The sequence below is a fragment of the Muscardinus avellanarius genome (assembly GCF_963383645.1).
Source record: "Muscardinus avellanarius genome assembly, chromosome: 11".
In the NCBI taxonomy this organism is placed as follows: domain Eukaryota; kingdom Metazoa; phylum Chordata; class Mammalia; order Rodentia; family Gliridae; genus Muscardinus; species Muscardinus avellanarius.
The window spans coordinates 77,775,029-77,788,777 of NC_137797.1; the positions used below are offsets into that span (position 1 = coordinate 77,775,029).

The 13,749-nt window shown below is 39.3% G+C and overlaps 1 protein-coding gene across 1 annotated transcript in view; it reads right to left on the reverse strand.

Annotated features, from left to right (window-relative positions):
* The window catches only part of IRAK4 (interleukin 1 receptor associated kinase 4), a gene marked incomplete at both ends in the record, with an annotated part of 32,439 nt that extends 24,442 nt beyond the window's left edge, over window positions 1-7,997 (reverse strand). Inside the window, 3 exons of the mRNA XM_080706440.1 lie at window positions 3,110-3,286; window positions 4,089-4,234; window positions 7,837-7,997. Of these exons, the coding sequence (XP_080562566.1) occupies window positions 3,110-3,286; window positions 4,089-4,234; window positions 7,837-7,997 (484 nt within the window). The remainder of the gene's footprint in view (window positions 1-3,109; window positions 3,287-4,088; window positions 4,235-7,836) is intronic.
* Window positions 7,998-13,749: the final 5,752 nt, after the last annotated feature.

Genomic DNA, 13,749 nt, shown 5'->3' on the forward strand with positions numbered 1-13,749 from the left:
TACATTCAGTGTGATTATTGAGAGGTAACTTTTAATTCCTAACATGTTAAGATTTTTATTCCTGTTTGAAATACTGTTTATTCTTCTTTGCTTAGTTGTCTATTGAATAGAAAATCTTGTTTTTCTGGTTCTGCTGTGTACCACCTATTTCTTCTTTGTAGTTAATCTCTTTGAGTATTTTCTCTAGCTCTGGTTTTGAAGACATAAATTCTTTCAGTTTCTGTTTGTCATGGAAGCTTCTTATTTCCCCATCAAATTTGATAGATAGTTTTGCTGGGTAGGAAATTTTGCGCTGGAAGTTTTTTGCTTTCAGAGTTTGGAATATGTTACTCCAAGCCCTTCTGGCTTTCATGACTTGGTTTGGGAAGTCTGGAACACTTCTAATTGGTTTGCCTCTGAATGTCACTTGGCCTTTTGTTTTTGTTGCCTTTAAGATTCTCTGCTTGGCTTCTACATTGGTCATTTTGACAATTATGTGGCATGGGGAACATTTTCTCTGATCCTATCTAAAGGGAGTTCTATAAGTTTCCTGGCTCTGTGTATTGACCTCTTGCTCTGTGTTTGGAAAATTTTCTATTACTTCTTTGAAGAGATTATTGATCCCTCTGGTTTCACCTTCTTTTCCCTCCTCTATTCCAATTATTCTTAGGTTAGCTCTCTTAAAATGGGCCCATATTTCTTCAATGTCAGAGTCTTGCTGTCTGATTTTTTTTTTTTCTATGTATTCGTTTTTGGAGTGATCATCTTCTAGGAGCGAGATTCTATTCTCCATGTGGTCCAATCGATTGTTTATAGTTTGAATTGATGTCTTTACTTCAATGATTGCATTTTTATTTCTTTTAGACTCTCTCTAAATTCTTTTAGAAGGTCCTGTATTCTTTCTACAGTTATATTCCTTATTTGATCTTCTGGAGATCTCTGAATTTCTGTGTTATCAAGTTCTGAGATTATGTGGTTGTGGGCATTCATTGCTCTACTGTTGTTCCTCTTTCCCATGATTTCAGAAGTTTGTGCCTTCTCTGGGTTCTTCCCCTGGGTCACCATGACTTCACTTAGGGTGCTCTGGGTTTCGAGTTTGTGGTAATCTCAGCCTCCACCACTCCTTTACTGGGTTGTATGGCAAACTCTCAGATCCAGGGAGTTAATCAAGACTGCGCAAGACCATGTGGGTGCTAAGCTGGGTGTTTTCCCATGGGAAGTTGCAACTAGGGTGCGGTAACTTTGCCACCACTACTCCTTCACTGTGTTGGACTGCAAAATCTCAGACCCAGGGAGATTATCAAAGCTGCGCAAGTCCCTAGGGGTGCAGTACTGGGTGAGATTTCTCCTTTATGGGCCACAATTTCACTTACGGTTATTGTATTGTGTGCGCTGATCTGGAGCTGTTGCGGGTGTGGTGAACTCGCCACTGCTCTGGCAATATGGCGCCACTGTTACCTCCTTGGCTGTGAGGCTGGCGTATTTCTTTTCTGGTTTTGAGCTCTGTTCTGAGTCCCTGGAAGGCGTGATGAGCTTGGCCACTTGGGAGTTTTAGACGTTCTTTGCGCTGAAAGAACTGCTGAATCACACCTGAATGATCCTCATCTGCTCACTTCAGCTTGTTTACCTTTCCTCTCTGGAACCTGGTGCTGTGAGGCAAGATGGCGCTGGCGCGGCTCTGCCGCCACAATGTGGGCTGGTTTCTTTTCTGGTCTCTGGTTGTTCTTCTAGTCTTCTTTTCCTCTGTCCCTTGTGTTTACAGTTTTTATTTCTCTGCTGATAGTGTTTTCTGACTATGATAAACACTGATTTTGTGGCAATAGAGATTGAGTGTTAGCAGGAGTCATAAAAGCTGCTTTTCTCAGTCACCATCTTCGGATAAGAAGATTTTTAAAATATAAACTGTAACCTCTATCATGAGAATTATGTTCAGTGATGCTACTCATCATTCTAGTCATCTACCCAAAATTCTAGTCACATTGTGTGTGTGTGTGTGTGTGTGTGTGTGTTACTGAACATTAAAGCCAGGAGCATTCTACCTCTAAGATATACTCCCAAACCTTTTTATTTTATTGTTTGGAAAGAGGGTCTTGCTGGGTTGCTGAGAGTCTTACTATGTTGAGGAGGCAGTCCTATATGTTTTCTTTTCAAAAATGAACTTGGCAAGTTATATAAGAGAGAGAGACAGAGAGAGAGACAGAGATTGTGTGTGTGTGTGTGTGTGTGTGTGTGTGTGTGTGTGTGTATGTTTTTACTAGGGACTGAGCCCAGAAGGGTTCTACCACTGACCTATATGTGGGGAGCCATTAAGGCTTTCCCCTAGATTAATGTTTCTGACTCAGTTGACTGTCCTTTGCCCAGAGTCAACAAGGTTTGGGGTCATGGATAGTTCAGAGTAAAAGGTCTGGGAGAAGATCAGATGGTGATGGCACAAGGGTACTAATTAACCTATCTGTAATATATGTGCTTTGGATTGGTCTTTATTGTATTCTGGTGGTGGTAGCACAAGGATATTGATTGACCTGTAACTGTATAAATACCTCTGGAAAAACAAACCCAGCATCAGCACAATAGACAATACTGACCCAGGTGTAGTCATCGACCAGTAGGAAATACTGACCCAAGAATAGGGGTTGGCCAGTAGAGATAGTAGGCTGGCAGCCCCCCCCACACATTAAAATAAATTAAATATTCTGAGAATCAAATTCTTAGAGTTAAATTCTTCACCCTCACGCCTCTCTTCAGAACCTATACTTTTGCCAGCTGGCTCTGGCACCTATACTCCCAGACCTATTTTGAAATTTTTTTATTTTGAAGCAAGGTCTCACTAAGCTGCTAAGGATTTGCTAAATTGCTGAGGCTGGTCTCAGACCTGCAATCTTCTTTTATCAACCTCCCAATTACTGGGATTACCTTCTGGCAAGTTATACAAATATTTACTTATATTTTTCCTAGTTTCTATGCTTTTTTGCATAACCTACCAACTCTAATCACTGATATTAATGAAATTAAAATATTACTTAATAAATTAGAAGGAAAAAACATAAACAAAAAGAAAGATTTATTTTAAAGTAGTGTTGTCTTCATGACAAATCCACCAGTGGAAAGCTCTGGAAATGTTGTTACTTACGTGTATCACTAACTTCTAAACTTTTATTTTCTGTATTTGAGGAGTCAGGTAGCATACAGTTTTGTTCAAGATTCTGCACACATATCACAGATGTCCTGTCCTTTTCATAGAAAGGCATCTGCTGAACTGTTACAGCTTCTTTAGCAGGTAGAGTATTAACAATTTTGGGAACAGCATCTGCCAAGTACAATAAAATACAAGTTGTCCTTACATATGAAAAGGTGTAGGTGAAAAAGTTAAACTAGGAACTTGGTTCATTTAACAACATTCCAGTGTCCAAAGGTTGACACTACATTCTCACAGTACACACAAGAAGCTACCTAGTAAGAATTTGTCAGTTGTGATAAAGATGGGTAAAGAGAAAGGCAGCATTTACAAAAAGTGGTCCATGTGCTATCTGCATCAGAGTCACTGAAGTACTTGTTTAAGAACACAGACCTTGAATGCAACTCCAGAATTCAGATTAAGTAGTCCTACAATAGAGCCCATAATTCACATGCTCAACAAGAACTACAAGTGGTTCGTTCTTCTGCACAATAAAGAGTGAGAACCACTGGTGTAAACACCAACAAAGGGAAAAGGGAAGATTTTGAGATAAGTAACTAGACAGTAATGCATCAAAAAACATTGTAAAGAATCATAATCATGGGTCCCATTAAGGTGGAAGCTGAAATTGAAAAAAGCAAAAGCCCCAAAGAATAACTAATTTCTTAGAAGTATATATCCATCTAAGCTTCCTACTGGCACAAACCTTCCTGGCTTTGGATGTCAGATTCAACCACAAAGTTTGGAACACCTCAGCAGCAGAGACACTATCTGCATGGTAAGGAGTTGGGGAGAGCAGACAAAGTAAAAGGGGACTCTCAAATAGAAGGCATATCTACTATGAAAAAAAAAATAAGAGTAAGAAGAACTCACTATACTTCTGCCATTCATCTTTCTACCATAATTGTTGACACCCTGGTCACATTTCATTTACCTGGTAGCAAAAGACTTGCAGGAGCAAAAAATTCATTTTGGATCAAAAGATCCACCAGATCACCAACCGTGCAATTGGTGGTACCCCAGTCAAACAGTAATTCACAAGTAGGACTTTTTCCAGTTTGAAGTAATGCTTCAAATCTCCTAAAAAAGCAAGTAACAAAGAAACAGATTAATATATAATTTGAGCACATAATTGAAGTAGGAATTAATCTTCTTTGCCCCTGTCCTGCTCACAGGAAGAAGAGGCAGAAGGAGAAAGATGCCAAAGATGATGATCACAAAAGTTAGCATTTACTGAATACTTACTGAGCATTCAGTAAATGAATACTCAGGGCTACTGGATATGCATAGATGAACTTTAAAGATATTATGATTATATAATAGTTTATAATTGAGAAAGCCAAGCTTGGAGGGATAGGGTAACCAGCCTAGAGCTAAAAAGCCAATAAGATTTATCCAAGTTGAGATACAAATTCAGATTTCTCTTGGCATAAAGACATGCTTTCAACATACTTTGCTATATTACTTCCTACATGACTTACTAGCTTTGCTGGCTTTTTAATCATTAATAAATTAGCTTGCTCAAACAAATAAAATATATGCAAATTTAGGATATTATTCCCTTGATCTTAACTATAAGAAAAAAATACAAATCCTTTTTGTATTCCCTTTAGAATTAAAACTCAGTTTTAGAAAGTAAGATTTAAAAATTTAACCAATGTACCTTTTTCTGTGTTTCCTCCAAACTTTTTATTTGGAACATTTTCAATCTTACAGAAAACTTAAAAGAATAATACAATGAACGAAAATTTGGTCACATCTGTGCTCTTTTCTTTTTCTCAGTGTGCTCTTGCACATGCTTTTGCAACTGGTGTGTGTGTGTGTGTGTGTGTGTGTGTGTGTGTGTGTGTATGAGTGATGTGAACTTAAGTAAGATGCCTTGTAGAAGTCTCACAGTCTAAGTAAGCTGAAGTGGCACATGCCTGTAATCCTAGGTCTTAGGAAGCTGAAGATCGCAGGCTTGAGGACAGCCTCAGCAACTTAGCAAAACCATTAACAACTTAGCAAGACCTTGTTTCAAAATAAAAAATAAAATAGAGCTGGGGGTGTAGCTCCAAGGTAGAATGCCCCTACATTCAGGATCTAGTCCCCCCAAAAACAAAGTGCTATATGGGGGTATAGCTCAGAGGTAGAGCCTCCTGAGTTCAACTCCAGTACCAAAACATAACAAAAACAAAACAAACAAAAGAGAAACAAAAACACACTAAAAACAAGAGTCAAAACAAAAAAAAAATCTTATAATAGTCTAGCTTTATTTGACTACTTTCTTTTTCTAAGTTTTAAGTCATACTTCTTAATGGGGTACAAGATGGTAGAGGCATAAATGCACACACGACCCAATTAGCCCTTACCCAATTCTCACCCCATTTCCTCCCCCTTCCCTCCTTTTCATGTTTGGTTTAGTGAAGGACTTTGATATGTTTGTTAATGTACATCATGTGCATTAGAGAATTTCTCTCTTCCCCCCTCCCATTCCCCTCAGTTAGGTCACCTTATTTGCTCATCTATAGTATCTCCTTATTCATCTAGAGTTCTTCCTATGACCCATTTTCTCCCTAGCTTCCACACATTAGGGAAAGCATCCTATTTCTTATTTTTTGTGACATACTAATCTCACTTAGCATAATGTTCTCCAGTTCCACCCATTTTGCTGTAAATGACATAATTGTGTTTTTCTTTATGGCTGAGTAAAATTCCATTGTGTACATATACCATAGTTTTGTAACCAATTCATCTATTGATGGACATCTTGGCTGGTTACATAGTCTGGTAATTGTGAATTGTGCAGCTATGAACATAGATACACAAGCATTAGTTTGGTAGTTTGGTTTCCATTCTTTTGAATAGATAACCAGAAGTGGTATTGCTGGATTATATGTAAGTTCGTTCTCATTCTTCTGAGGACCCTCCATACTATTCCAAAGTGGTTGCACTAATTTGCAATCCCACCAACAATGTAGTAGAGTTCCAACTTCTCCACATCCTCACCAGCATTTGTTATTGTTTGTGTTCTGAATGATTGTCATACTAGTTGGAGTTACGTGAACTATCAGGGTAGTTTTGATTTGCATCTCTCTGATTACTAATAATGCTGAGCATTTTTTCATGCATTTATTGGCCATTTGAATTTTTTCTTTCATGAGTGTCTATTTAGTTCCCTTGCCCATTTTTTGATTGAGTTATTTGTTTTCTTAGTGCTGAGTTTCGTGAGTTCTCTGTATATTCTAGATATTAGTCCTCTATTAGAGGAGTAGGTGGCAAAAATCTCCCATTCTATTGGCTTTCAGTTGAAGTTCTTGATAGTTTCCTTTACTGAACAGAAGCTCTTCAGTTTCATGCAATCCCATGTATTGATTCGCCTTTTAGTTTCTTATTCCTTTTGGGTCTTGTTGAGAAAGTTTTTACCTGTGTCTATGTGTTGCAGTGTTGGATGTATGCCTTCTTTGAGCAGCCTCAAGGTCTCTGGTCTAATTTCTAAGTCTCTGATCCATCTTGAATTGACTCTTGTGCAGGGTAAGAAAGTGGAATTAATTTCCAATTTTCTGCATATGGTTAACCAGTTTTATCAACACTATTTGTTGAAAAGGCTATCTTTTCTCCAGTGTATGAGTCTTCTATTCTGTTCCACTGGTCTATGTATCTGTTTTTGTGCCATAACCATGCTGTTTTTATTTCTATGGCTTTGTAGTATACTTTAAAGTCAAGTATTGTGATTTCTCCTGCATGGATCTTTTTGCTGAGAACTACTTTGGCTATTCTAGGTTTTTGACTATGTTCTCGTGATTAAACTCAGGATAAAAATTTTTATTAGTGCAGCATATAGGTGATAATATGCCCTTTCCATCATATCACATCTAGAGTACAGAGTGGCATTTTATATCATTACTAGTGACACTAGTTTTATCACTTGTTAAAGGAAGTATGTCCCAGACTTCTTCATAATAAAGGAAGCTTTCCCCTTTTTAATTCATAAGTAATTTATGCATAATACTTTGAAATCTTGTGTGTAGCCTGTGCGTACATAATTCTATCATTATGTTAATAAATACTTGCTGGCATTATTCTGTAAAGAAGAGCTTTTTCTTCCTTCCACTCTGCTACAACTACCCTTAAGTTTTGAAGAGCAGCATCAACAAATTATCTTTAAAAAGTGGCTTTCCCGGTTTAAACTTGAGCTTCTCCCAAGTAATTTAAGATGAGAAAACAACTGGGTGTGGTCTGTTATCCCATTCATTTGGCAGAGACAGGCGAACAGTATATTTGAGTATAGACTTAGCAAGACCCTGTTTCCAAACAAATAGTTAAAAGGGCTGGGCTGGTGATATATCTCAGAGGTAGAATGCCCCTGAGCAATTACAGTATAAAAAAAAATGAGAAAACATTTTCTGGAACAACTAATAGAAGAGCTAGGGCTTTAAACAGTATTTAGATATATAAGTCATCCTTATGTAAGAATTTAAGCTGGGCATGGTAGTGCATGCTTGTAATCCCCACGCTTGGGAGCCGGAGACAGGAGGATTGTGTAGGTTCAAAGCCAGCCTCGCTGACTTAAGAGACCCTGTTTCCAAATAAAAATATATTTAAAAAAGGTCTGGGAGTGTAGCCCGGAGGTAGAAGGGCTTCCAGGAACCCCAGTACCACCAAAAAAAAAAAAAGAATTTAAGAAGAATTTTATATATTACCTTATGTGAAACTGATTGTATCTATCATCACCAGATGGTTTTTTGATAGCTACAGCTAACTTCTTCCATCCTTCTTGAGGATCAATAAAATCTGACAGCTTCCGAAGTAGTCCAACATTGAGGGAGCGCACATATGTTGATGGTGTAATGGGTTTGCTCATCTTCTAATCCTGAAATATGAAAAGTTCTCATTAAAATTTTACAATAGTTTTAGAGAGAATATCTGTAAACAGATAAACCATATTTTGTTATACTGCATGAATGTTGGCAACTGATTATAACATAACAAGGTGGTACAAAAGACAAAGAAAGGTCAAGTAAATGGGTGGTGTTAAATCAAGTACATGGGTGATGGGTATGTTAGAGCCAGACACGATAGGCCACTGGTGACTTAAGAATAGTTGTACTGGAGTACTGAGTAAATGGTAAAAACAAACTTTCCCAGATGTCTGGCTATGCAGAGAAGGAAAAAGAGGAAGTGGGAAAAACAGAAAGAGGAGTAAAGGGACAGGAAGAAGGTAAATAGTAGTTCTCAAACTTGATTTTGGAGCCGTTTACATTCTTAAAAATTATTGTGAGCAGGGTGTAGTGGTGCACACTTATAATCTCAGTACTTGGGAGGCTGAGACAGGAGCATTGCAGGTTCAAAGCCAATCATGACAATTAGTGAGGCTCTCAGCAACTTTGTAAGACCCTGTTTCCAAATAACAAATAAATCCAGGCTGGGAGTGCATCTTGGAGGTAGAATGCCTTTGGGTTCAATCCCCAGCACCAAAAAAAAAAAAAAAAAAAAAAAAAGAAAGAAATTATCGTGTTTATGTTGGTTGTATCTACCAATGTTTACCATATTTAAAAATCACTTGTCAATTAATTTAAAACAAAAAATAAATGTTAGCAAACATTTTAATAAAATAACTGTTTTCCAAAGAAACAGAAAGTAGTATAATTTTATAAGCCTCTTTACTGTTTAACTTCATGGGGAACATTTGGAATCTCATATCTTCTGCATCTAATCTGCCACAATGTTATTTTGGTTATGCATATAAAAAAAAACCTCAGGTTCACACAGACATGTGGTTGGAAAGGGGAATATTTTAATATTCTTTTCACCAAGTAGTAGATATTTTCCTCTGATAATAAAATTTGACAAGGAATAATTCCCAGAAGGTAAGCTATAATGTGAAACTTTAAGTTGTATCAATAAACATGTCATTGAAATCCATCGTGCTGAATGACTCTTTTACCAGCATTTAATTTTGACTCTACAAACCTCCTGCAAGAGTCTCAGGGACACGAGTCACACTTTGAGAACTGCCAATGTAAGAGTTTAAGGTTTAATGTGGTTGATGATACAAATGGAATAGTGAACAGCATATAAGTGGAGGTTAGCCTTGAACAGAAGGGAATCTCTTCCTTTGAATCTAGAAAGAGAGAAGCAGAGAGGGAGAGTACCTACACCATGTCATTTTCTCTGTGATGTAGGACATGAGGTCATCTAGTGCGAGGTAAAAGAACTGCCTAAGCATCTGAAAGGTCACCTGATAAATATCTGCTATTCCTCCAAACCCAACTCAAAAGACACCACTGGTTTTCTTGATAGTCAACTCTTTTGCTCCACAATGTCACCTGGTCATTCTTCTATTATAATAATAATTATAATATTATTAATAATTATTATAATATTATATAATTATTATAATATTATTAATAATTATTATGATCTATTGTTTATATTTCTGTCTTCTTTGCCAGACAGTGAGTTCTCTTGGGCTGAGAACTAATCAAATTTACTTCAGCACCTATAGAAAACATGTGTGCTGAATGAAAGATTTAATTTTTAAGAATTAAGAAATTCTATCTGCCTATAAATTTTACAGTTGTACTCTCAGGTCATTTTTCTTATTTATTCAGATTTCTCTCCACTCTAAAAAGTATATGATTGACAAAGCTAATAAAGGAAGAACTGCTTAGTAATCCTTAAAAGTACAGTTAAGATCAGGGAACGGAGGCTATCATAAGGCCAGAGATAATTTCTGTAGCTCTTCTACACCCAGATTTCTAGCAGAGGTGATGGTGTAGTGTAGGAAAAGGAAGGCATTTTGACACCTCCTTCACACATATTTGCCCAGATGTTCTAAATCCCAGAATTTAAAATTTTACCTTAAACACATTCATATACATATGGACATCATGGTGCATGCTTATAATCCTAGTACTTATTTTATCAAGCACAGAGTTTTAAATATATTTACAATCTTTCTAAAATGCATTATTTATTCTCATGCATTCTTAGCAAAATATGCCAGATAACCATTAATTTTTTTAACATCTCAATGTCATCACTATTTACAAAAGCCAATACCTTCCAGACCTATAAATTCTATACAGCTATCTTTTTTCATACTGGGATATGTGCTGGGATACATTTAACCATACTAAACCACATCTTTCTCAAATATTGATTTAACTTTAAAATGTAAGTACTTTAAAATGCTTTCAATGTAGTTTAAATGATGTAATTAATTCATTCACAAAATATTTACTGAGTATTTCTTTGTGCTGTATATTAATCATGGCCCTTGGAAATAAAGCATTAGAAATATGATTATACATATTTGAATGAACTCATGGACTTTAACATATATATATATTAACTGGAGATTGAACCCAGGGACATTCTACCTCTGTGCTATACCCGCAGCCCTATTTTATTTTTATTTTAAAACAGGGTCTCGCTAGGTTGGCAAGTCTCACTACTTGTTGAGGCTGTCTTTGAACCTGCAATCTTCCTGTCTCAGCCTCCCAAATACTGGGATTTCAGGCATGTGCCATCACGCCTGGCTTATAGAGCTTATATTCTACTGGAGGAAGACAGGCAATAAGCAAAAGAATTAATTCTATAGTATGCTAGATGGTGTCAAGTGGAGTGATTATCAGAGAAGGGGTTAGGTTGCAATTTTAAATAGTATAGACACAGCAGGCCTCAATAAGAAGTAGCCATTTGATTAATAGTCTGAAGGAACAAGAAAGCTGATCACTGGGGTATCTGTGGACTAAGTTTGGGGAAAAGGAATACTAAGCACAAAAGTTGGAAATGGTTCACTGAGAAACAGCAGCACAGAGGAAGCACAGAAGTAAGGAGGCCAGGTCTCCAAGGGCCTTAGATCCTTTGTACTGACTATCTTCTGTGATGAGGAGACAGTAAAAGTTTGGAGAAGACCACAGAGTGGAGAGGATGTTGGAATGAAGAGAGAAATAGGAAGAGCTCAATTTGAAAAGTGCACCAACAATCTGGGTTGGAGGTGCTGGTGGTTTGTACTAGGAGGTACAGGGAAAGATACAGAATTCCCTGGATGCTGGATATATTCTAAGGGAGAGCCAACAGAATCCTGTGTGAAGATGGTATCAAGCTTTTTGACTTGAACGAGTTTCCTGACATGTACTGATATGGAGACTATAAAAGGGACACGTGTGGCCTCAGACTGGTCAGATAGAAATCAAATTTCCAACGAATGTTGAGCACAAAATCAAGAGAATAAAAGAACTGTGAATGTTCCAACAGACTTCCACAAGGATTAGTCCTCATAGGGGAGGGGTGGATATTATTATCTTCTGCTATAAAAGGAGCTTTTGAGGCACTAGTAGCGATAATTTTTCGAATGGCTAAAAGTATTTTCTCGTGTGTGTGTGTGTGTGTGTGTGTGTGTGTGTGTGTGTGTGTCACTGGGGATTGAACTCAGGGACATTCTATCTCTGAGCTATATCCTCAACTCAATTTTATTTTTATTTAGGCGGATAAGAGACGAGAGTCTCACTACTTGTTGAGGCTGTCCTCCAACCTTCGATCCTCCAGTCTCAGTCTCCCAAGTACTGGGATTACAGGCGAGCACCACCGCGCCCAGCTCAACTTTTGCTTTTGATTCTTTTGTCTCCTCTCTTGCAACCAAGCTGTCAGGTACACCCTTCTTCCATCTACTACTGTGGAATGTCTCCACTTTCTAACTCCCTGAAAGCTTGGAAGCGGGAGAAACTAATTAGAATTTCTGCTTTTAAGGCGAAAAGCAGGTTATATCTGTGGGGGCCGACCTTACTTCCTGGTTCTCAGAAAGATATTTCTCTGTTGAAGGGCTCAGGAACGCACAGCCAGGAGTGGCGACCCGGCGGGGAGGTCAGTCTGAGCCCTCCGGTGGCTGGGTGCGGCCCCTCCACGCATAGGGTCCATCCTCAGTTCCGACGAACTTTTGGATACCCAGGGAGCCACCCGAGTGGAAGAGAGCTCAGTTCACGCAGCATACTTCCTCTCTAACCTTTCTCTTTGATAAGGAGATCTGCATTCTACCACGGTCCCGCGACCACCCAGAGAGCGACAGAGGTCCTGGCGCGCACCTGGCACTAGCTGGGATGAGGAGGCGCCCACGCGGCGAGCCCCTTACCTGCCCAGAGCGCGTCCCGCGCTGGCGCCGCCCTGCGGGGAGGCGCGTCCACAGCAGCGCCCCGCGAGCCCGGAAGCCCCGGTGGGGCGGGGCCAGAGAAAGCCCCGCCCCCGAATCCTCTAGCGGCCTGCAGGAGGCTCCAGAGCCCGGGCAACTCCACGTCTGGAGCTGCGCTGGTCTTTAAGCCAGGGCGTGCCCCTTTAAAAGTGCCTCGGTCGGAGGCTAGAAAATGTTCACTTCCGGACATGCGCACAGCGTTGTGCCGAGGAACTTCACCTGGACGCGAGGTACGCGCGCGGCGCACATCCTCTGGCGCCTTGGTGGAGATAGTGTTTGGGTCCGGGGCTAGATCGGCTGGAGGATTCCGACCCTTTGTCCCCAAGAGAAGGGCGGCGTGTGCTAGAGTCGCGCCTGGGCCGGGCCGGGCTGGAGCTGCTGTCAGAGTCTGGGGGACGTTTGAATGAAAAGGCTGCGCCGCCGGGGTTCGAGTTCGGCGGAGGGATGGATTGGCAGGGCCTGTGCCATTACTGAAAGAAGAGCTGGAGGGAAAGGAGCCACCCTCTATTCCTGCGCCTTCCAGGGCCCCTCCTCAGCCGTGGTCGCCGAGCCACACTACACCAGCCACTCAGTCATCTGTTGCGTAGGAACACTGCAGGTCCCCGCTCTCCCCACCCGGGCTCCCTGACAGCTGCCAGTTCCAAGCCACTGCTCTACCAAGATGCTTGCCTGGAATTACCTCCCTGTTACAGTCTCCTTAAGGTTTTCCTCCTATTTCACCAGCTTAGAAGATCTTCATATCTTCTTTTCCTAGAAAAGAGATCATTATCTCTTCCTTTAACTGGAAAGAAAAGATCATTATTCTTGCAGGGCCAATCCTTACAGCTGTGGAATTCTTGTTTTCTTGCTTCAACTCCTTTTAAAATTTATTGTAATGAGGTTTAGTGATATTTTTAGAATTTTCTTCTGGATCAACCTCAAAATTATGTATCTGGCCTAATGGAGGTCAAGGGCCAGGAGTAACTTAAGCCTACCTTGACAAACACATCACAAGTTGATATTAAAACTTTATAGTCAAGTGTGATGGCACACACCTGTAATGCCAGTACTTGGGAGGCTGAGACAGGAGGATCACAATTCAAGACTAGTGTACACAGTAATTTAGTAAGAATCTATTTCAGAGTTAAAAGGGGCTTGGGGTAGCTCAGAGGTAAAACAGCCCTGGGCTCAACCCCTAGTGTGTATATAAGTATATATGTACATATATATATATATATATATATATATATATATATATATATATACACACACACTTATATACCCCTAGTGTGTATATAAGTATATATGTACATATATATATATATATATATATATATATACACACACACACACATATACACACACATACGCACACACATACATATATACACACATACAAACAATTTATATTATTCATTTTTGTATTCTCATCCTCTCTCATGTT